The sequence below is a fragment of the Oncorhynchus nerka genome, unplaced genomic scaffold (genome assembly GCF_034236695.1).
Source record: "Oncorhynchus nerka isolate Pitt River unplaced genomic scaffold, Oner_Uvic_2.0 unplaced_scaffold_1493, whole genome shotgun sequence".
Taxonomy (NCBI): domain Eukaryota; kingdom Metazoa; phylum Chordata; class Actinopteri; order Salmoniformes; family Salmonidae; genus Oncorhynchus; species Oncorhynchus nerka.
The window spans coordinates 27501-51791 of NW_027039823.1; the positions used below are offsets into that span (position 1 = coordinate 27501).

Consider the following 24291-nt stretch of genomic DNA (forward strand, 5'->3'; position numbering starts at 1 on the left):
CTATCTGTCTCTGTCTATCTGTCTGCTGTCTATCTGTCTGCTGTCTATCTGTCTGCTGTCTATCTGTCTCTGTCTATCTGTCTCTGTCTATCTGTCTGCTGTCTATCTGTCTCTGTCTATCTGTCTGCTGTCTATCTGTGTCTGTCTATCTGTCTCTGTCTATCTGTCTGCTGTCTATCTGTCTCTGTATATCTGTCTGCTGTCTATCTGTCTGCTGTCTATCTGTCTCTGTATATCTGTCTGCTGTCTATCTGTCTGCTGTCTATCTGTCTCTGTCTATCTGTCTCTGTATATCTGTCTGCTGTCTATCTGTCTCTGTCTATCTGTCTCTGTATATCTGTCTGCTGTCTATCTGTCTGCTGTCTATCTGTCTGCTGTCTATCTGTCTCTGTCTATCTGTCTGCTGTCTATCTGTCTCTGTATATCTGTCTGCTGTCTATCTGTCTCTGTATATCTGTCTGCTGTCTATCTGTCTCTGTATATCTGTCTGCTGTCTATCTGTCTCTGTATATCCGTCTGCTGTCTATCTGTCTGCTGTCTATCTGTCTGCTGTCTATCTGTCTCTGTCTATCTGTCTGCTGTCTATCTGTCTCTGTCTATCTGTCTGCTGTCTATCTGTCTGCTGTCTATCTGTCTGCTGTCTATCTGTCTCTGTCTATCTGTCTCTGTCTATCTGTCTGCTGTCTATCTGTCTCTGTCTATCTGTCTGCTGTCTATCTGTCTCTGTCTATCTGTCTCTGTCTATCTGTCTGCTGTCTATCTGTCTCTGTATATCTGTCTATCTGTCTCTGTCTATCTGTCTGCTGTCTATCTGTCTGCTGTCTATCTGTCTGCTGTCTATCTGTCTCTGTCTATCTGTCTCTGTCTATCTGTCTCTGTATATCTGTCTATCTGTCTCTGTCTATCTGTCTGCTGTCTATCTGTCTCTGTCTATCTGTCTCTGTCTATCTGTCTCTGTCTATCTGTCTCTGTATATCTGTCTATCTGTCTCTGTCTATCTGTCTGCTGTCTATCTGTCTATCTGTCTATCTGTCTATCTGTCTGCTGTCTATCTGTCTCTGTCTATCTGTCTCTGTCTATCTGTCTGCTGTCTATCTGTCTCTGTATATCTGTCTATCTATCTCTGTCTATCTGTCTCTGTATATCTGTCTATCTGTCTCTGTCTATCTGTCTGCTGTCTATCTGTCTGCTGTCTATCTGTCTCTGTCTATCTGTCTCTGTCTATCTGTCTGCTGTCTATCTGTCTCTGTATATCTGTCTATCTGTCTCTGTCTATCTGTCTCTGTATATCTGTCTGCTGTCTATCTGTCTCTGTCTATCTGTCTCTGTATATCTGTCTGCTGTCTATCTGTCTGCTGTCTATCTGTCTGCTGTCTATCTGTCTCTGTCTATCTGTCTGCTGTCTATCTGTCTCTGTATATCTGTCTGCTGTCTATCTGTCTCTGTATATCTGTCTGCTGTCTATCTGTCTCTGTATATCTGTCTGCTGTCTATCTGTCTCTGTATATCCGTCTGCTGTCTATCTGTCTGCTGTCTATCTGTCTGCTGTCTATCTGTCTGCTGTCTATCTGTCTCTGTCTATCTGTCTGCTGTCTATCTGTCTCTGTCTATCTGTCTGCTGTCTATCTGTCTGCTGTCTATCTGTCTGCTGTCTATCTGTCTCTGTCTATCTGTCTCTGTCTATCTGTCTGCTGTCTATCTGTCTCTGTCTATCTGTCTGCTGTCTATCTGTCTCTGTCTATCTGTCTCTGTCTATCTGTCTGCTGTCTATCTGTCTCTGTATATCTGTCTATCTGTCTCTGTCTATCTGTCTGCTGTCTATCTGTCTGCTGTCTATCTGTCTGCTGTCTATCTGTCTGCTGTCTATCTGTCTCTGTCTATCTGTCTCTGTCTATCTGTCTCTGTATATCTGTCTATCTGTCTCTGTCTATCTGTCTGCTGTCTATCTGTCTCTGTCTATCTGTCTCTGTCTATCTGTCTCTGTCTATCTGTCTCTGTATATCTGTCTATCTGTCTCTGTCTATCTGTCTGCTGTCTATCTGTCTATCTGTCTATCTGTCTATCTGTCTGCTGTCTATCTGTCTCTGTCTATCTGTCTCTGTCTATCTGTCTGCTGTCTATCTGTCTCTGTATATCTGTCTATCTATCTCTGTCTATCTGTCTCTGTATATCTGTCTATCTGTCTCTGTCTATCTGTCTGCTGTCTATCTGTCTGCTGTCTATCTGTCTCTGTCTATCTGTCTCTGTCTATCTGTCTGCTGTCTATCTGTCTCTGTATATCTGTCTATCTGTCTCTGTCTATCTGTCTCTGTATATCTGTCTATCTGTCTCTGTCTATCTGTCTGCTGTCTATCTGTCTCTGTCTATCTGTCTGCTGTCTATCTGTCTCTGTATATCTGTCTATCTGTCTCTGTCTATCTGTCTCTGTATATCTGTCTATCTGTCTCTGTCTATCTGTCTGCTGTTTATCTGTCTATCTGTCTCTTAAAACTTCTTTCTACATCTCATTGTCTCCTATCTTTTTCTAACATCTCTCTAAAACACCTCACATCTCTCTCTAAAACACCTCACATCTCTCTAAAACACCTCACATCTCTCTCTATAACACCTCACATCTCTCTCTAAAACACCTCACCTCACATCTCTAAAACACCTCACATCTCTCTCTAAAACACCTCACATCTCTCTCTAAAACACCTCACCTCACATCTCTAAAACACCTCACATCTCTCTCTAAAACACCTCACATCTCTCTCTAAAACACCTCACCTCACATCTCTAAAACACCTCACATCTCTATATAACACCTCACATCTCTCTATAACACCTCACATCTCTCTATAACACCTCACATCTCTATAACACCTCACATCTCTATAACACCTCACATCTCTCTATAACACCTCACATCTCTCTATAACACCTCACATCTCTCTATAACACCTCACATCTCTAAAACACCTCACATCTCTCTATAACACCTCACATCTCTCTAACACCTCACATCTCTCTATAACACCTCACATCTCTCTAACACCTCACATCTCTCTATAACACCTCACATCTCTCTATAACACCTCACATCTCTCTATAACACCTCACATCTCTAAAACACCTCACATCTCGCTATAACACCTCACATCTCTCTAAAACACCTCACATCTCTACACCTCATCTCTCTATAACACATCTCTCTCACATCTCTCTAACATCTCACATCTCTCTATAACACCTCACATCTCTCTAACACCTCACATCTCTCTATAACACCTCACATCTCTAAAACACCTCACATCTCTCTAAAACACCTCACATCTCTATAACACCTCACATCTCTATAACACCTCACATCTCTCTATAACACCTCACATCTCTATAACACCTCACATCTCTCTATAACACCTCACATCTCTCTAACACCTCACATCTCTCTATAACACCTCACATCTCTAAAACACCTCACATCTCTCTAAAACACCTCACATCTCTAAAACACCTCACATCTCTCTAAAACACCTCACATCTCTCTATAACACCTCACATCTCTCTAACACCTCACATCTCTCTAAAACACCTCACATCTCTCTATAACACCTCACATCTCTATAACACCTCACATCTCTCTATAACACCTCACATCTCTCTAACACCTCACATCTCTCTATAACACCTCACATCTCTAAAACACCTCACATCTCTCTATAACACCTCACATCTCCCTCTAAAACACCTCACATCTCTCTGTAACACCTCACATCTCTCTCTAAAACACCTCACATCTCTATAACACCTCACATCTCTCTATAACACCTCACATCTCTATAACACCTCACATCTCTCTAAAACACCTCACATCTCTCTATAACACCTCACATCTCTAAAACACCTCACATCTCTCTAAAACACCTCACATCTCTAAAACACCTCACATCTCTCTAAAACACCTCACATCTCTCTAACACCTCACATCTCTCTCTATAACACCTCACATCTCTAAAACACCTCACATCTCTCTAAAACACCTCACATCTCTAAAACACCTCACATCTCTCTCTAACACCTCACATCTCTCTAAAACACCTCACATCTCTAAAACACCTCACATCTCTATAACACCTCACATCTCTCTAAAACACCTCACATCTCTCTCTAAAACACCTCACATCTCTCTCTAAAACACCTCACATCTCTCTAAAACACCTCACATCTCTCTCTATAACACCTCACATCTCTCTATAACACCTCACATCTCTCTATAACACCTCACATCTCTCTAAAACACATCACATCTCTCTCTATAACACCTCACATCTCTATAACACCTCACATCTCTCTAAAACACCTCATATCTCTCTCTATAACACCTCACATCTCTCTCTAAAACACCTCACATCTCTAAAACACCTCACATCTCTCTCTAAAACACCTCACATCTCTCTAAAACACCTCACATCTCTCTAAAACACCTCATATCTCTCTCTATAACACCTCACATCTCTCTCTAAAACACTCACATCTCTATAACACCTCACATCTCTCTCTAAAACACCTCACATCTCTATAACACCTCACATCTCTCTCTAAAACACCTCACATCTCTCTATAACACCTCACATCTCTATAACACCTCACATCTCTATAACACCTCACATCTCTCTCTAAAACACCTCACATCTCTCTCTAAAACACCTCACATCTCTCTCTAAAACACCTCACATCTCTCTCTAAAACACCTCACATCTCTCTAAAACACCTCACATCTCTATAACACCTCACATCTCTCTCTATAACACCTCACATCTCTATAACACCTCACATCTCTCTCTAAAACACCTCACATCTCTCTCTAAAACACCTCACATCTCTCTCTAAAACACCTCACATCTCTAAAACACCTCACATCTCTCTAAAACACCTCACATCTCTCTGTAACATTTCTAATTGTTTCATATTTTATTTACATTTTGTCAGGAAATGCAGCTCTGTCTCGGGTTCTGCTTTGGTGCAGTGATTACACAGCCTTTCCTCTACAGGGAGCCAGGTTTTCCTGTGTCTAGCCGCCTCAACGGCAAGTCTGTGCTCACTGAGCCTGTACTTTGTCAAGGTTTTTCTAAGGTTTTGATCAGTAACTATGGTCAAATAGTTTGCCACGTTGTACTGTGGATTTAGGGCCAGATAGCATTGCATTTTGCTTTGTGCTTGTGCTTGCCAATAAGTAATGTAGTTTTGTTTTGACTGTGTGTTTTGACTGTGATTTGTTTATTCTGATTGATTGAATGTTCTGGTCCTGAGGCTTCAGTGTGTTAGTTGAACAGGTTAGTGAACTCAGGACCAGCTGGATGAGGGGACTGAGGTTTCAGTATGTTAGTAGAACAGGTTTGTGAACTCAGCCCCAAGACCAGCTGGATGAGGGGACTATTTTCTTTGCTCAGCTTTTGGTATTGCAGGTCTCCCTCTCTCTCTCTCTCTCTCTCTCTCTCCTGCTGCCTCTCCAGACAATTTACTCTGGACAGGAAACTGAACTCACAAAGGAAGTTTACCCTTCTGCACCTGTGCATACACACACACACACACGTCTCAAATCAGCTGTCCCTGTCTGTGTTACCACTGGGAAATAAAGACCCATTCAGTGGTTGAAGAGCTCCCCATCCAGGGGATAGACTGGTCCCCTTCACAGAGGACACAACGCCTACCTGGTAGGCTGGTCCCCTTCACAGAGAACACAGAGGACACAATGCCTCCCTGATAGACTGGTCCCTTTCACAGAGGACACAATGCCTCCCTGATAGACGGGTCCCCTTCACAGAGGACACAATGCCTCCCTGATAGACATGGTCCCCTTCACAGAGGACACAATGCCTCCCTGATAGACATGGTCCCCTTCACAGAGGACACAACGCCTACCTGGTAGGCTGGTCCCCTTCACAGAGGACACAACGCCTCCCTGATAGACATGGTCCCCTTCACAGAGGACACAACGCCTACCTGGTAGGCTGGTCCCCTTCACAGAGAACACAGAGGACACAATGCCTCCCTGATAGACTGGTCCCTTTCACAGAGGACACAATGCCTCCCTGATAGACATGGTCCCCTTCACAGAGGACACAATGCCTCCCTGATAGACTGGTCCCCTTCACAGAGGACACAATGCCTCCCCGATAGACTGTCTCCCCCTCACAGACACACCAGATGACCCCCCCAAAATAGATAAAAAATACATGAAGTGTTGAGTGAAAATGAAAAGTGCTGTGCTGAAAGCCTAGAGCAGGAAAAGAGTTTGCCTTTATGAGTCTCAGTAGGTGTGTGGTCGGGGGCCTGTTGGGCCCAGCGTTCAGAACCCCAAACCCCATGCTGTTGGGCCCAGGGTTCAGAACCCCAAATCCCATGCTGCAGGTGTGTGATCAGGGGCCGATTGGGCCCAGGGTTCAGAACCCCAAACCCCATGCTGCAGGTGTGTGGTCGGGGGCCTGTTGGGCCCAGGGTTCAGAACCCCAAACCCCATGCTGCAGGTGTGTGATCAGGGGCCGATTGGGCCCAGGGTTCAGAACCCCAAACCCCATGCTGCAGGTGTGTGGTCGGGGGCCTGTTGGGCCCAGGGTTCAGAACCCCAAACCCCATGCTGTTGGGCCCAGGGTTCAGAACCCCAAACCCCATGCTGTAGGTGTGTGATCAGGGGCCTGTTGGGCCCAGGGTTCAGAACCACAAACCCCATGCTGTAGGTGTGTGGTCGGGGGCCTGTTGGGCACAGGGTTCAGAACCCCAAACCCCATGCTGTTGGGCCCAGGGTTCAGAACCCCAAACCCCATGCTGCAGTTGGGTGGTCGGGGGCCTGTTGGGCCCAGGGTTCAGAACCCCAAACCCCATGCTGCAGGTGTGTGGTCAGGGGCCAATTGGGCCCAGGGTTCAGAACCCCAAACCCCATGCTGCAGGTGTGTGGTCGGGGGCCTGTTGGGCCCAGGGTTCAGAACCGCAAACCCCATCCTGTTGGGCCCAGGGTTTAGAACCCCAAACCCCATGCTGCAGGTGTGTGGTCAGGGGCCGATTGGGCCCAAGGTTCAGAACACCAAACCCCATGCTGCAGGTGTGTGGTCAGGGGCCGATTGGGCCCAGGGTTCAGAACCCCAAACCCCATGCTGTAGGTGTGTGGTCGGGGGCCTGTTGGGCCCAGGGTTCAGAACCCCAAACCCCATGCTGTAGGTGTGTGGTCGGGGGCCTGTTGGGCCCAGGGTTCAGAACCCCAAACCCCATGCTGCAGGTGTGTGGTCGGGAGCCTGTTGGGCCCAGGGTTCAGAACCACAAACCCCATACTGCAGGTGTGTGGTCGGGGGCCTGTTGGGCCCAGGGTTCAGAACCCCAAACCCCATACTGCAGGTGTGTGGTCGGGGGCCTGTTGGGCCCAGGGTTCAGAACCCCAAACCCCATACTGCAGGTGTGTGGTCGGGGGCCTGTTGGGCCCAGGGTTCAGAACCACAAACCCCATACTGCCGGGGTGTGGTCGGGGGCCTACGCTCACAGTGCAAACACTATCAATTTCACATCCAGGCTATGCTATATGCTGTGCTCTATACTGGGCAATATACTGGGTTATGTACTGGGTTATGTACTGGGTTATGTACTGGGTTATGTACTGGGTTATGTACTGGGTTGTGTTCTGGGTTATGTACTGGGTTATGTATTGGGTTATGTATTGGGTTATGTACTGGGTTGTGTACTGGGTTATGTACTGGGTTGTTGTAAGTCGCTCTGGATAAGAGCGTCTGCTAAATGACTTAAATGTAAATGTAATGTTGTGTACTGGGTTATGTGCTGTTATGTACTGGGTTATGTACTGGGATATGTACGGGGTTATGTGCTGGGTTATGTGTTGTTATGTACTGGGTTATGTACTGGGTTATGTACTGGGCAATATTGTTACTGTGTTACTGTGTTACTGTGTTACTGTGTTACTGTGTAATGTGTTACTGTGTTACTGTGTAATGTGTTACTGTGTTACTGTGTTACTGTGTTACCGAGTAATGTGTTACTGTGTTACTGTGTTACCGAGTAATGTGTTACTGTGTTACTGTGTTACTGTGTAATGTGTACTGTGTTACTGTGTAATGTGTACTGTGTTACTGTGTTACTGTGTTACTGTGTTACTGTGTAATGTGTTACTGTGTTACTGTGTTACTGTGTAATGTGTTACTGTGTTACTGTGTTACTGTGTAATGTGTTACTGTGTAATGTGTTACTGTGTTACTGTGTAATGTGTTACTGTGTTACTGTGTAATGTGTTACTGTGTAATGTGTTACTGTGTAATGTGTTACTGTGTTACTGTGTAATGTGTTACTGTGTAATGTGTTACTGTGTTACTGTGTAATGTGTTACTGTGTAATGTGTTACTGTGTAATGTGTTACTGTGTTACTGTGTAATGTGTTACTGTGTTACTGTGTTACTGTGTAATGTGTTACTGTGTTACTGTGTAATGTGTTACTGTGTTACTGTGTTACTGTGTAATGTGTTACTGTGTTACTGTGTTACTGTGTAATGTGTTACTGTGTTACTGTGTAATGTGTTACTGTGTTACTGTGTTACTGTGTTACTGTGTAATGTGTTACTGTGTAATGTGTTACTGTGTAATGTGTTACTGTGTTACTGTGTTACTGTGTAATGTGTTACTGTGTTACTGTGTAATGTGTTACTGTGTTACTGTGTTACTGTGTAATGTGTACTGTGTTACTGTGTTACTGTGTAATGTGTTACTGTGTTACTGTGTAATGTGTTACTGTGTAATGTGTTACTGTGTTACTGTGTTACTGTGTTACTGTGTAATGTGTTACTGTGTTACTGTGTTACTGTGTAATGTGTTACTGTGTAATGTGTTACTGTGTTACTGTGTAATGTGTTACTGTGTTACTGTGTTACTGTGTAATGTGTTACTGTGTTACTGTGTTACTGTGTTACCGAGTAATGTGTTACTGTGTTACTGTGTTACCGAGTAATGTGTTACTGTGTTACTGTGTTACTGTGTAATGTGTTACTGTGTAATGTGTTACTGTGTTACTGTGTTACTGTGTAATGTGTTACTGTGTTACTGTGTAATGTGTTACTGTGTTACTGTGTAATGTGTTACTGGGTTACTGTGTAATGTGTTACTGTGTAATGTGTTACTGTGTTACTGTGTTACTGTGTAATGTGTTACTGTGTAATGTGTTACTGTGTTACTGTGTAATGTGTTACTGTGTAATGTGTTACTGTGTTACTGTGTAATGTGTTACTGTGTTACTGTGTAATGTGTTACTGTGTAATGTGTTACTGTGTTACTGTGTAATGTGTTACTGTGTAATGTGTTACTGTGTTACTGTGTAATGTGTTACTGTGTAATGTGTTAATGTGTTACTGTGTTACTGTGTAATGTGTTACTGTGTAATGTGTTAATGTGTTACTGTGTTACTGTGTTACTGTGTTACTGTGTTACTGTGTAATGTGTTACTGTGTAATGTGTTACTGTGTTACTGTGTTACTGTGTTACTGTGTTACTGTGTAATGTGTTACTGTGTTACTGTGTAATGTGTTACTGTGTTACTGTGTTACTGTGTAATGTGTTACTGTGTTACTGTGTAATGTGTTACTGTGTAATGTGTACTCATCTCTTCTCATCTATTTGTCATGTCAACTCTTGGGGCTGCGTCCCAAATGGTATGAGCTCTGGTCATAAATAGTGTATATATATATATATATATATATATATATATATAGAGAGAGAGAGAGAGATATAGATATATAGATATATAGAGAGAGAGAAATATAGATATATAGATATAGAGAGAGAGAGATATATAGATATATAGATATATATAGAGAGAGATATATAGATATATAGATATATATAGAGAGAGAGATATAGATATATAGATATATAGATATATATAGAGAGATATATATATATATATATAGATATATAGATATATAGAGAGAGAGATATATAGATATATAGATATATATATAGAGAGAGATATAGATATATAGATATATAGATATATATAGAGAGATATATATATATATATATATAGATATATAGATATATAGAGAGAGAGATATATAGATATATAGATATATAGATATGCAGCCAGACTTAAACAACAGAACTCACAATCTTAATTTGAATTTAATTTCTCCAATATAATAGTCCAACTCTCCTCCTGTGACTATGGTGTCCTCAGCTACCCAACATGGATTCACCTTCTCTATATTACCAAACAAGCCGAGGGTACATCTCATATGGCAACCTATTCCCTGTGGACACTGGTCAAACGTAAGTGCACTATATAGGGAACAGCGTGCCATTTGGGATTGCAACCCCCAGGCCTTACCTAACAACATGTCCATCTATGTCCTACATAGTACACCATTTGTGACCAAAGAACTATGGGAACCTATAGGCCCTGGCCAAACGTAATACATTATAAAGGAATATGGAGCCATTTTGGGATGGATTTCTGTTTGAGTCTTCAACTTTCTGCTATGTAACAGAGTAAATCCAGCCCCACCAGACATCCTGTTAGTTACTGTTGCTGGGCAGGTGTTACACTCAGGACTAACGTGGAGAACAGAGGTTGTTTCTGGGGAGACGTGATTGAGGGAAGGAAGACGGGGGGGGGGGATTTTAAAGCCTGGTATTGGTGTAGATTTACAGTAACGGTTAGTGATGGCTGGTATTGGTGTAGATTTACAGTAGGGGTTAGTGATGGCTGGTATTGGTGTAGATTTACAGTAAGGGTTAGTGATGGCTGGTATTGGTGTAGATTTACAGTAGGGGTTAGTGATGGCTGGTATTGGTGTAGATTTACAGTAGGGGTTAGTGATGGCTGGTATTGGTGTAGATTTACAGTAGGGGTTAGTGGTGGCTGGTATTGGTGTAGATTTACAGTAGGGGTTAGTGGTGGCTGGTATTGGTGTAAATTTACAGTAGGGGTTAGTGGTGGCTGGTATTGGTGTAGATTTACAGTAGGGGTTAGTGATGGCTGGTATTGGTGTAGATTTACAGTAGGGGTTAGTGGTGGCTGGTATTGGTGTAGATTTACAGTAGGGATAAGGGTTAGTGATGGCTGGTATTGGTGTAGATTTACAGTAGGCGTCAGGGTTAGTGTTGGCTGTTATTGGCATAGATTTACATTAGGGGTTAGTGATGGCTGGTATTGGTGTAGATTTACAGTAGGGGTTAGTGATGGCTGGTATTGGTGTAGATTTACAGTAGGGGTTAGTGATGGCTGGTATTGGTGTAGATTTACAGTAGGGGTTAGTGATGGCTGGTATTGGTGTAGATTTACAGTAGGGGTTAGTGATGGCTGGTATTGGTGTAGATTTACAGTAGGGGTTAGTGATGGCTGGTATTGGTGTAGATTTACAGTAGGGGTTAGTGATGGCTGGTATTGGTGTAGATTTACAGTAGGGGTTAGTGATGGCTGGTATTGGTGTAGATTTACAGTAGGGATTAGTGATGGCTGGTATTGGTGTAGATTTACAGTAGGGGTTAGTGATGGCTGGTATTGGTGTAGATTGACAGTAAGGGTTGGTGATGGCTGTTATTGGTGTAGATTTACAGTAGGGGTTAGTGGTGGCTGGTATTGGTGTAGATTTACAGTAGGGATAAGGGTTAGTGATTGCTGGTATTGGTGTAGATTTACAGTAAGGGTTAGTGATGGCTGGTATACAGTAGGGGTCAGGGTTAGTGATGGCTGGTGTTGGTGTAGATTTACAGTAGGGATAAGGTTTAGTGATTGCTGGTATTGGTGTAGATTTACAGTAGGGATAAGGTTTAGTGATTGCTGGTATTGGTGTAGATTTACAGTAAGGGTTAGTGATGGCTGTGCTGTGGGACTTCCATGCAAATTAATTACTTAAAAATCATACAATGTGATTTTCTGGATTTTTGTTTTAGATTCCGTCTCTCACAGTTGAAGTGTACCTATGATATGAAATGACAGACTTCTACATGCTTTGTAAGTAGGAAAACCTGCAAATCGTCAGTGTATCAAATACTTGTTCACCCCACTGTACATACATATAGTGCATTCAGAAAGTATTCAGACCCCTATACTTAAATTTGTTTTGTTTCATTCCAGCCTTATTCCAAAATTGATTAAATTGTTTTTTTCCCCTCATCAATCTACACACAATACTCCATAATGACAAAGCGAAAAAACTTTTTTTCTAAGCAAATTTATTAGAAATAAAAAAACTTAAATATCACATTTACGTAAGTATTCAGACCCTTTACTAAAAATAAAAAATAAAATAAAAATCAGCGCCCAAAAATACCGATTTCCGATTGTTATGAAAACTCGATATAAAACTAAAATATTTCACCTTTATTTAACCAGGTAGGCCAGTTAAGAACACCTTTATTTAACCAGGTTAGGCTAGATGAGAACACCTTTATTTAACCAGGTAGGCCAGTTGAGAACACCTTTATTTAACCAGGTAGGCTAGTTGAGAACACCTTTATTTAACCAGGTAGGCTAGTTGAGAACACCTTTATTTAACCAGGTAGGCTAGTTGAGAACACCTTTATTTAACCAGGTACGCTAGTTGAGAACACCTTTATTTAACCAGGTAGGCTAGTTGAGAACACCTTTATTTAACCAGGTAGGCTAGTTGAGAACACCTTTATTTAACCAGGTTAGGCTAGTTGAGAACACCTTTATTTAACCAGGTAGGCTAGTTGAGAACACCTTTATTTAACCAGGTAGGCTAGTTGAGAACAAGTTCTCATTTGCAACTGCGACCTGGCCAAGATAAAGCATAGCAATTCGACACATACAACAACACAGAGTTACACATGGAATAAAAAAAACATACAGTCCATAATAACATTAGTACAAAATAAAACAAAACGTCTAAATACAGTGAGTGCAAATGAGGTAAGTTAAGGAAATAAATAGGCCATGGTGGCAAAGTAATTACAATATAGCAATTAAACACTGGAATGGTAGATTGGCAGAAGATGAATGTGCAGGTAGAGATACTGGGGTGCAAAGGAGCAAAATAAATAAATCAATACCGGTATGGGGATGAGGTAGGTAGATGGGCTGTCTACAGATGGGCTATGTACAGGTGCAGTGATCTGTGAGCTGCTCTGACAGCTGGTGCTTAAAGCTAGTGAGGGAGATGTGAGTCTCCAGCTTCAGAGATTTTTGCAATTCGTTCCAGTCATGGGCAGCAGAGAACTGGAAGGAAAGACGACCAAAGGAGGAATTGGCTTTGGGGGTGACCAGTGAGATATACCTGCTGAAGCGCGTGCTATGAGTGGGTGCTGCTATGGTGACCAGTGAGCTGAGATAAGGCGGGGTTTTACCTAGCAGAGACTTGTAGATAACCTGTAGCCAGTGGGTTTGGCGACGAGTATGAAGCGAGGGCCAACCAACGAGACCGTACAGGTCGCAATGGTGGGTAGTGTATGGGGCTTTGGTGACAAAACGGATGGCGCTGTTATAGACTGCATCCAATTTGTTGGGTAGAGTGTTGGAGGCTATTTTATAGATGACATCACCGAAGTCAAGGATCGGTAGGATGGTCAGTTTTATGAGGGTATGTTTGGCAGCATGAGTGAAGGATGCTTTGTTGCGATATAGGAAGCAGATTCTAGATTTAATTTTGGATTGGAGATGCTTAATGTGAGTCTGGAAGGAGAGTTTACAGTCTAACCAGACACCCAGGTATTTGTAGTTGTCCACGTATTCTAAGTCAGAGCCGTCCAGAGTAGTGATGCTGGACGGGCGGGCAGGTGCGAGCTGTGATCGATTGAATAGCATGCATTTAGTTTTACTTGCATTTAAGAACAGTTGGAGGCATTGAAGCTCGTCTGGAGGTTAGTTAACACAGTGTCCAAGGAGGGGCCAGAAGTATACAGAATGGTGTCGTCTGCGTAGAGGTGGATCAGAGAATCACCAGCAGCAAGAGCAACATCATTGATGTATACAGAAAAGAGAGTCGGCCCGAGAATTAAACCCTGTGGCACACCCATAGAGACTGTCAAAGGTCCGGACAACAGGCCCTCCAATTTGACACACTGAACTCTATCAGATAAGTAGTTGGTAAACCAGGCGAGGCAAGTCATTTGAGAAACCAAGGCTGTTGAGGATGTGGTGATTGACAGAGTCAAAAGCCTTGGCCAGGTCGATGAAGACGGCTGCACAGTACTGTCTTTTATCAGTGGCGGTTATGATATCGTTTAGGACCTTGAGCGTGGCTGTGGTGCACCCATGACCAGCTCGGGAACCAGATTGCATAGCGGAGAAGGTACGGTGGGATTCGAAATGGTCAGTAATCTGTTTGTTAACTCGGCTTTCGAAGACCTTAGAAAGACAGGGTAGGATAGATATTGGTCTGTAGTAGTTTGGGTCTAGAGTGTCACCCCATTTGAAGAGGGGGATGACCGCGGCAGCTTTCCAATCTTTGGGAATTTATCTGCCATTCCAATTAATCGGTCGACCTCTAGTATACAGTACTCTGTAGAGTATAATTATGTTGTCATCAGTATTCTCTGTAGAGTATAGTTATGTTGTCATCAGTATTCTCTGTAGAGTATAGCTATGTTGTCCTCAGTATACAGTACTCTGTAGAGTATAGCTATGTTGTCATCAGTATTCTCTGTAGAGTATAGTTATGTTGTCATCAGTATTCTCTGTAGAGTATAGTTATGCTGTCATCAGTATTCTCTGTAGAGTATAGCTATGTTGTCCTCAGTATACAGTACTCTGTAGAGTATAGCTATGTTGTCATCAGTATTCTCTGTAGAGTATAGTTATGTTGTCATCAGTATTCTCTGTAGAGTATAGTTATGTTGTCATCAGTATTCTCTGTAGAGTATAGCTATGATGCCATCAGTATTCTCTGTAGAGTATAGCTATGTTGTCATCAGTATTCTCTGTAGAGTATAGCTATGTTGTCATCAGTATTCTCTGTAGAGTATAGCTATGCTGCCATCAGTATTCTCTGTAGAGTATAGATATGATGTCATCAGTATTCTCTGTAGAGTATAGCTATGATGTCATCAGTATTCTCTGTAGAGTATAGTTATGTTGTCATCATTGTACTCTGTGGAGTATAGCTATGATGTTATCAGTATTCTCTGTAGAGTATAGCTATGCTGTCATCAGTATTCTCTGTAGAGTATAGCTATGCTGCCATCAGTATTCTCTGTAGAGTATAGTTATGTTGTCATCATTGTACTCTGTGGAGTATAGCTATGATGTCATCAGTATTCTCTGTAGAGTATAGCTATGCTGCCATCAGTATTCTCTGTAGAGTATAGTTATGTTGTCATCATTGTACTCTGTGGAGTATAGCTATGATGTCATCAGTATTCTCTGTAGAGTATAGCTATGATGTCATCAGTATTCTCTGTAGAGTATAGCTATGCTGCCATCAGTATTCTCTGTAGAGTATAGCTATGCTGCCATCAGTATTCTCTGTAGAGTATAGCTATGCTGCCATCAGTATTCTCTGTAGAGTATAGCTATGCTGTCATCAGTATTCTCTGTAGAGTATAGCTATGTTGTCATCAGTATTCTCTGTAGAGTATAGCTATGTTGTCATCAGTATTCTCTGTAGAGTATAGTTATGTTGTCATCATTGTACTCTGTGGAGTATAGCTATGATGTCATCAGTATTCTCTGTAGAGTATAGCTATGATGTCATCAGTATTCTCTGTAGAGTATAGCTATGCTGCCATCAGTATTCTCTGTAGAGTATAGCTATGTTGTCATCATTGTACTCTGTGGAGTATAGCTATGATGTCATCAGTATTCTCTGTAGAGTATAGTTATGTTGTCATCAGTATTCTCTGTAGAGTATAGTTATGCTGTCATCAGTATTCTCTGTAGAGTATAGCTATGTTGTCCTCAGTATACAGTACTCTGTAGAGTATAGCTATGTTGTCATCAGTATTCTCAGTATAGTTATGTTGTCATCAGTATTCTCTGTAGAGGTTATGTTGTCATCAGTATTCTCTGTAGAGTATAGCTATGATGCCATCAGTAAGAGTATAGCTATGTTGTCATCAGTATTCTCTGTTGTTGTCATCAGTCTCTGTATAGCTATGTTGTCATCAGTATTCTCTGTAGAGTATAGCTATGTTGTCATCAGTATTCTCTGTAGAGTATAGCTATGTTGTCATCAGTATTCTCTGTAGAGTATAGCTATGCTGCCATCAGTATTCTCTGTAGAGTATAGCTATGTTGTCATCAGTATTCTCTGTAGAGTATAGCTATGCTGTCATCAGTATTCTCTGTAGAGTATAGTTATGTTGTCATCAGTATTCTCTGTAGAGTATAGCTATGTTGTCATCATTGTACTCTGTAGAGTATAGCTATGTTGTCATCAGTATTCTCTGTAGAGTATAGCTATGTTGTCATCATTGTACTCTGTAGAGTATAGCTATGTTGTCATCAGTATTATCTGTAGAGTATAGCTATGCTGTCATCAGTATTCTCTGTAGAGTATAGTTATGTTGTCATCATTGTACTCTGTAGAGTATAGCTATGTTGTCATCAGTATTCTCTGTAGAGTATAGCTATGTTGTCATCAGTATTCTCTGTAGAGTATAGCTATGTTGTCATCAGTATTCTCTGTAGGTATAGCTATGCTGTCATCAGTAAGTATAGCTATGTTGTCATCATTGTACTCTGTAGAGTATAGCTATGTTCATCAGTATTCTCTGTAGAGTATAGCTATGTTGTCATCATTGTACTCTGTAGAGTAAGTATGATGCCATCAGTATTATCTGTAGGTATTCTCTGTAGATAGTTATGCTGTCATCAGTATTCTCTTAGAGTATAGCTATGTTGTCCTCTACAGTAGGTATAGCTATGTTGTCATCAGTATTCTCTGTAGAGTATAGTTATGTTGTCATCAGTAAAGTAGTTATGTTGTCATCAGTATAGAGTATAGCTATAGGGACTCTGTAGAGTATAGCTATGTTGTCATCAGTATTCTCTGTAGAGTATAGTTATGTTGTCATCAGTATTCTCTGTAGAGTATAGTTATGTTGTCATCAGTATTCTCAAAGTATGATGCCATCAGTATTCTCTGTAGAGTATAGCTATGTTGTCCAGTATAGGCTCTATGTTGTCATCAGTATTCTCTGTAGAGTATAGCTATGCTGCCATCAGTATTCTCTGTAGAGTATAGCTATGATGTCATCAGTATTCTCTGTAGTAGTATAGCTATGATGTCATCAGTATTCTCTGTAGAGTATAGTTAGTTGTCATCATTGTACTCTGTGGAGAATAGCTCTGATGTCATCAGTAAGTATAGCTATGCTGTCTCAGTATTCTCTGTAGGGTATAGCTATGTGCCATCAGTATAGAGTAGGTTGTCATCATTGTACTCTGTGGAGTATAGCTATGATAAAGTAGTATAGCTATGCTGCCATCAGTATTCTCTGTAGGTATAGTTATGTTGTCATCATTGTACTCTGTGGAGTATAGCTATGATGTCATCAGTATTCTCTGTAGAGTAAGCTATGATGTCATCAGTATTCTCTGTAGAGTATAGCTATGCTGCCATCAGTATTCTCTGGAGTATAGGCTGCCATCAGTATTCTCTGTAGAAAGCTATGCTGCCATCAGTATTCTCTGTAGAGTATAGCTATGCTGTCATCAGTATTCTCTGTAGAGTATAGCTATGTTGTCATCAGTATTCTCTGTAGAGTATAGTATGTTGTCATCAGTATTCTCTGTAGAGTATAGTTATGTTGTCATCATTGTACTCTGTAGTAAGCTATGATGTCATCAGTATTCTCTGTAGAGTATAGCTATGATGTCATCAGTATAGAGTATAGCTATGCTGCCATCAGTATTCTCTGTAGAGTATAGCTATGTTGTCATCATTGTACTCTGTGGAGTATAGCTATGATGTCATCAGTATTCTCTGTAGAGTATAGTTATGTTGTCATCAGTATTCTCTGTAGAGTATAGTTATGCTGTCATCAGTATTCTCTGTAGAGTATAGCTATGTTGTCCTCAGTATACAGTACTCTGGAATAGCTATGTTGTCATCAGTATTCTCTGTAGAGTATAGGTTGTCATCAGTATTTCTAGAGTAAGTTAGTGTCATCAGTATTCTCTGTAGAGGTATAGCTATGATGCCATCAGTATTCTCTGTAGAGTATAGCTATGTTGTCATCAGTATTCTCTGTAGAGTATAGCTATGTTGTCATCAGTATTTCTGTAGAGTATAGCTATGGAGTATAGAGTATAGCTATGTTGTCATCAGTATTCTCTGTAGAGTATAGCTATGTTGTCTCAGTATTCTCTGTAGAGTATAGTATGCTGCCATCAGTATTCTCTGTAGAGTATAGGTTGTCATCAGTATTCTCTGTAGAAGTAGTGTCATCAGTATTCTAGGGAATAGTTATGTTGTCATCAGTATTCTCTGTAGGTATAGCTATGTTGTCATCATTGTACTCTGTAAAGTATAGTGTTGTCATCAGTATTCTCTGTAGAGTATAGCTATGTTGTCATCATTGTACTCTGTAAAGGCTATGTTGTCATCAGTATTATCTGTAGAATAGCTATGCTGTCATCAGTATTCTCTGTAGAGTATAGTTATGTTGTCATCATTGTACTCTGTAGAGTATAGCTATGTTGTCATCAGTATTCTCTGTAGAGTATAGCTATGTTGTCATCAGTATTCTCTGTAGGTATTCTCTGTAGAGTATAGCTATGCTGTCATCAGTATTCTCTGTAGAGTATAGCTATGTTGTCATCATTGTATAGCTATGATGCCATCAGTATTCTCTGTAGAATAGGTTGTCATCATTGTACTCTGTCAGAGTATAGCTATGATGCCATCAGTATTATCTGGGAATAGCTATGTTGTCATCATTGTACTCTGTAAAGTCAGTATTCTCTGTAGACTATGCTGCCATCAGTATTCTCTGTAGGGTATAGTTATGTTGTCATCATTGTACTCCATGGAGTATAGCTATGATGTCATCAGTATTCTCTGTAGAGTATAGCTATGATGTCATCAGTATTCTCTGTAGAGTATAGCTATGCTGCCATCAGTATTCTCTGTAGTATAGCTATGCTGCCATCAGTATTCTCTGTAAAGTATAGCTATGCTGTCATCAGTATTCTCTGTAGAGTATAGCTATGTGTCATCAGTATTCTCTGTAGAGTAACTATGAATCCTGTTCTCTGTAGAGTAAATGTTGTCATCATTGTACTCTTGGAGTATAGCTATGATGTCATGTATTCTCTGTAGAGTATAGCATGCTGTCCAGTATTCTCTGTAGAGTATAGCCCCTCAGTATTCTCCATGTTGTCATCATTGTACCTGAGTATGATGAGTCATCAGTGTATAATGATGTCATCAGTATTCTCTGTAGAGTATAGCTATGCTGCCATCAGTATTCTCAGAGTATAGCTATGCTGCCATCAGTATTCCCCTGCTGTCATCAGTATTCTCTGTAGAGTATAGTTATGTTGTCATCATTGTACTCTGTAGAGGTATAGATGTTTGTAGAGTATAGTCATCATTGTTATAGCTATGATGTCATCAGTATTCTCTGTAGAGTATAGCTATGATGTCATCACATTCTCAGGTAGGCTATGCTGCCATCAGTATCTGTAGAGTAAACCATCAGTACTCAGTAAATGCTGCCATCAGTATTCTCTGGAGTAAGCTATGCTGCCATCAGTATTCTCTTGTATAGCTATGATGTCATTATTCTCTGTGGAGTAACTTATGCTGCCATCAATTCTCTGGCTAAGCTATGTTCAGTATTTCTCTGTAGAGTATAGCTATGCCATCAGTATTCTCTGTGAGCTATGCTGTCATCAGTATTCTCTGTGTAGCTATGATGTCATCAGTATTCTCTGTAGAGTATAGTTATGTTGTCATCATTGTACTCTGTGGAGTATAGCTATGATGTCATCAGTATTCTCTGTAGAGTATAGCTATGCTGTCATCAGTATTCTCTGTAGAGTAGCTATGTGCCATCAGTATTCTCTGTAGAGTATAGTTATGTTGTCATCATTGTACTGTGGAGTATAGCTATGATGTCATCAGTATTCTCTGTGTGATGTCATCAGTATTCTCTGTAGAGTATAGCTATGTGCCATCAGTATTCTCTGTAGAGTATAGCTGTATTCTCTGTAGAGTATAGCTATGCTGCCATCAGTATTCTCTGTAGAGTATAGCTATGCTGTGTCAGTGTGTATAGCTATGCTGCCATCAGTATTCTCTGTAGAGAGTATAGTTATGTTGTCATCATTGTACTCTGTGGAGTATAGTGTCATCAGTATTCTGTGGAGTATAGTGTGTGTACTCTGTAGAGTATAGCTATGCTGCCATCAGTATTCTCTGTAGAGTATAGCTATGCTGCCATCAGTATTCTCTGTAGAGATAGGCTATGTGCCATCAGTATTCTCTGTAGATTATAGCTATGATGTCATCAGTATTCTCAATAGCATGATGTCATCAGTATTCTCTGTAGAGTATAGAGTATAGCTATGATGTCATCAGTATTCTCTGTGAGTATAGCTATGCTGTCATCAGTATTCTCTGTAGAGTATAGCTATGTTGCCATCAGTATTCTCTGTAGAGTATAGTTATGTTGTCATCATTGTACTCTGTGGAGTATAGCTATGATGTCATCAGTATTCTCTGTAGAGTATAGGGCTGCCATCAGTATTCTCTGTAGAGTATAGTTATGTTGTCATCATTGTACTCTGTGGAGTATAGCTATGATGTTCAGTATTCTCTGTAGGTATAGCTATGATGTCATCAGTATTCTCTGTAGAGTATAGCTATGGTGCCATCAGTATTCTCTAGGGAGTATACTATGCTGCCATCAGTATTCTCTGGGTATAGCTATGCTGCCATCAGTATTCTCTGTAGAGTACTGTCATCAGTATTCTCTGTAGAGTATAGCTATGTTGTCATCAGTATTCTCTGTAGAGTATAGCTATGTTGTCATCAGTATTCTCTGTAGAGTATACTCATCATTGTATGGGTATAGCTATGATGTCATCAGTATTCTCTGTAGAGTATAGCTATGATGTCATCAGTATTCTCTGTAGAGTATAGCTATGCTGCCATCAGTATTCTCTGTAGAGTATAGCTATGTTGTCATCATTGTACTCTGTAGAGTATAGCTATGTTGTCATCATTGTACTCTGTGGAGTGTTGTCCGCAAATGATGTGTTAAAACTTTATTAATCTTATTTTTCACCTTTGACCAATCAGATCAACTCTGAAAAAGATCTGATGTGAAACGATCTGATGTGATTGGTCAAAAGCAGATCAGAACTGGGCTTCCTGTGTAAACAGTGTCCTGTCTTGTCTCTCTCTGCAGGAGTGGGATACAGAGTTAGAGCGTACGGCAGAGGAGTGGGCTGAGACTTGTCTTTGGGAACACGGTCCGGCTGGTCTGCTCCCCCAGATAGGACAGAACCTGGGAGCTCACTGGGGATGGTAAACACGGACATGGTTGAATGATTCATTGATTGATTCATTGATTGATTCATTGATTGATTCATTGATTGATTCATTGATTGATCAGTGAACAAATGAAACATGACATTGATGTTTGCGTAGTGTACTATATAGGGGATAGAGTTCCATAGGGCTCTGGTCTAAAGTAGTGTGCTATATAGGGGATAGAGTTCCTTAGGGCTCTGGTCTAAAGTAGTGTGCTATATAGGGGATAGAGTTCCTTAGGGCTCTGGTCTAAAGTAGTGTGCTATATAGGGGATAGAGTTCCTTAGGGCTCTGGACTAAAGTAGTGCACTATATAGGGAATAGGGTGCCATAGGGCTCTGGTCTAAAGTAGTTTGCTATATAGGGAATAGGGTGCCATAGGGCTCCGGTCTAAAGTAGTGTACTATAGAGGGAATAGGGTTCCATAGGGCTCTAGTCGAAAGTAGTGTACTATATAGGGAATAGGGCTCTGGTCTAAAGTAGTGCACTATATAAGGAATAGGGTGCCATAGGGCTCTGGTCTAAAGTAGTGTGCTATATAGGGAATAGGGTGCCATAGGGCTCTGGTCTAAAGTAGTGCACTATATATAGGGAATGGGGCTCTGGTCTAAAGTAGTGCACTATATAGGGGATAGAGTTGCATAGGGCTCTTATCTAAAGTAGTGTACTATATAGGGAATAGGGTTCCATAGGGCTCTAGTCGAAAGTAGTGCACTATATAGGGAATAGGGCTCTGGTCTAAAGTAGTGCACTATAAGGAATAGGGTGCCATAGGGACCTGGTCTAAAGTAGTGTACTATATAGGGAATGGGGCTCTGGTCTAAAGTAGTGTACTATATATAGGGAATAGGGTGCCATAGGGCTCTGGTCTAAAGTAGTGTACTATATAGGGAATAGGGTGCCATAGGGCTCTGGTCTAAAGTAGTGCACTATAAGGAATAGGGTGCCATAGGGACCTGACCTAAAGTAGTGTACTATATATGGAATGGGGCTCTGGTCTAAAGTAGTGCACTATATAGGGAATAGGGTGCCATAGGGCTCTGGTCTAAAGTAGTGTGCTATATAGGGGATAGAGTTCCATAGGGCTCTGATCTAAAGTAGTGTACTATATAGGGAATGGGGCTCTGGTCTAAAGTAGTGTACTATATAGGGAATAGGGCTCTGGTCTAAAGTAGTGCACTATATAGGGGATAGAGTTCCATAGGGCTCTTATCTAAAGTAGTGTACTATATAGGGAATAGGGTTCCATAGGGCTCTGGTCTAAAGTAGTGTACTATATAGGGAATAGGGTTCCATGGGGCTCTGGTCTAAAGTAGTGCACTATATAGGGAATAGGGTGCCATTTGAAACATAATCCTGTTCTTGTAAAAGTTACATTTATCAATGTATGTCTGTGTCCAGGCCACGCCCCCCTACTTCCCATGTGCAGGCCTGGTATGATGAGGTGAAGGACTATTCCTTCCCTTACCCCCAGGAATGTGACCCCTACTGCCCCTTTAGATGTTCCGGCCCGGTCTGCACCCACTACACACAGGTAGGCAGCAGATCAAACCAAACGTCAGAAAATAGGGGGAAAAAAACAAACTTGTAACTCATTATTAACTTAAACAAGGCTAACATGTTTATCGGGTGCCATCTGATCTCTCTCTCTCTGTGTGTGTGTGTGTGTGTGTGTGTGTGTGTGTGTGTGTGTGTGTGTGTGTGTGTGTGTGTGTGTGTGTGTGTGTGTGTGTGTGTGTGTGTGTGTGTGTGTGTGTGTGTGTGTGTGTGTGTGTGTGTGTGTGTGTGTGTGTAGTTGGTGTGGGCCACCAGCAGCAGGATAGGCTGTGCCATCAACATTTGCTACAACATGAACGTGTGGGGCCAGAACTTGGCTAAAGCTGTTTACCTGGTCTGCAACTACTCACCCAAGTAAGACCCTTAGATAGGGGTTACACCTGACTCAATGGGTTAGTTAGGGGTTACACCTGACTCAATGGGTTAGTTAGGGGTTACACCTGACTCAATGGGTTAGATAGGGGTTACACCTGACTCAATGGGTTAGATAGGGGTTACACCTGACTCAACGGGTTAGGGGTTACACCTGACTCAATGGGTTAGTTAGGGGTTACACCTGACTCAATGGGTTAGTTAGGGGTTACACCTGACTCAATGGGTTAGTTAGGGGTTAAACCTGACTCAATGGGTTAGTTAGGGGTTACACCTGACTCAATGGGTTAGTTAGGGGTTAAACCTGACTCAATGGGTTAGTTAGGGGTTACACCTGACTCAATGGGTGAGATAGGGGTTACACCTGACTCAATGGGTTAGTTAGGGGTTAAACCTGACTCAATGGGTTAGTTAGGGGTTACACCTGACTCAATGGGTTAGTTAGGGGTTAAACCTGACTCAATGGGTTAGTTAGGGGTTACATCTGACTCAATGGGTTAGTTAGGGGTTACATCTGACTCAATGGGTTAGTTAGGGGTTAAACCTGACTCAATGGGTTAGTTAGGGGTTACACCTGACTCAATGGGTTAGTTAGGGGTTACATCTGACTCAATGGGTTAGTTAGGGGTTAAACCTGACTCAATGGGTTAGTTAGGGGTTAAACCTGACTCAATGGGTTAGTTAGGGGTTAAACCTGACTCAATGGGTTAGTTAGGGGTTACACCTGACTCAATGGGTTAGTTAGGGGTTACATCTGACTCAATGGGTTAGTTAGGGGCTAAACCTGACTCAATGGGTTAGTTAGGGTTTAAACCTGACTCAATGGGTTAGTTATCGGTTAAACCTGACTCAATGGGTTAGTTAGGGGCTAAACCTGACTCTAAGGGTT

At 41.5% G+C, this 24291-nt stretch overlaps 1 protein-coding gene across 2 annotated transcripts in view; it reads left to right on the plus strand.

Annotated features, from left to right (window-relative positions):
- LOC115124594 (cysteine-rich secretory protein LCCL domain-containing 1-like) overlaps positions 1-24291 on the plus strand; it is a 79034-nt gene that overhangs the window by 23041 nt on the left and 31702 nt on the right. For both annotated transcript variants that reach the window (XR_010462681.1, XM_065015348.1), the window contains exons 3-5: positions 21349-21467; positions 22875-23007; positions 23269-23384. Coding sequence is in view for 1 of the 2 variants with exons in the window: in XM_065015348.1 (XP_064871420.1) it covers positions 21349-21467; positions 22875-23007; positions 23269-23384 (368 nt within the window). In the remaining variant the exon portion in view is untranslated. The remainder of the gene's footprint in view (positions 1-21348; positions 21468-22874; positions 23008-23268; positions 23385-24291) is intronic.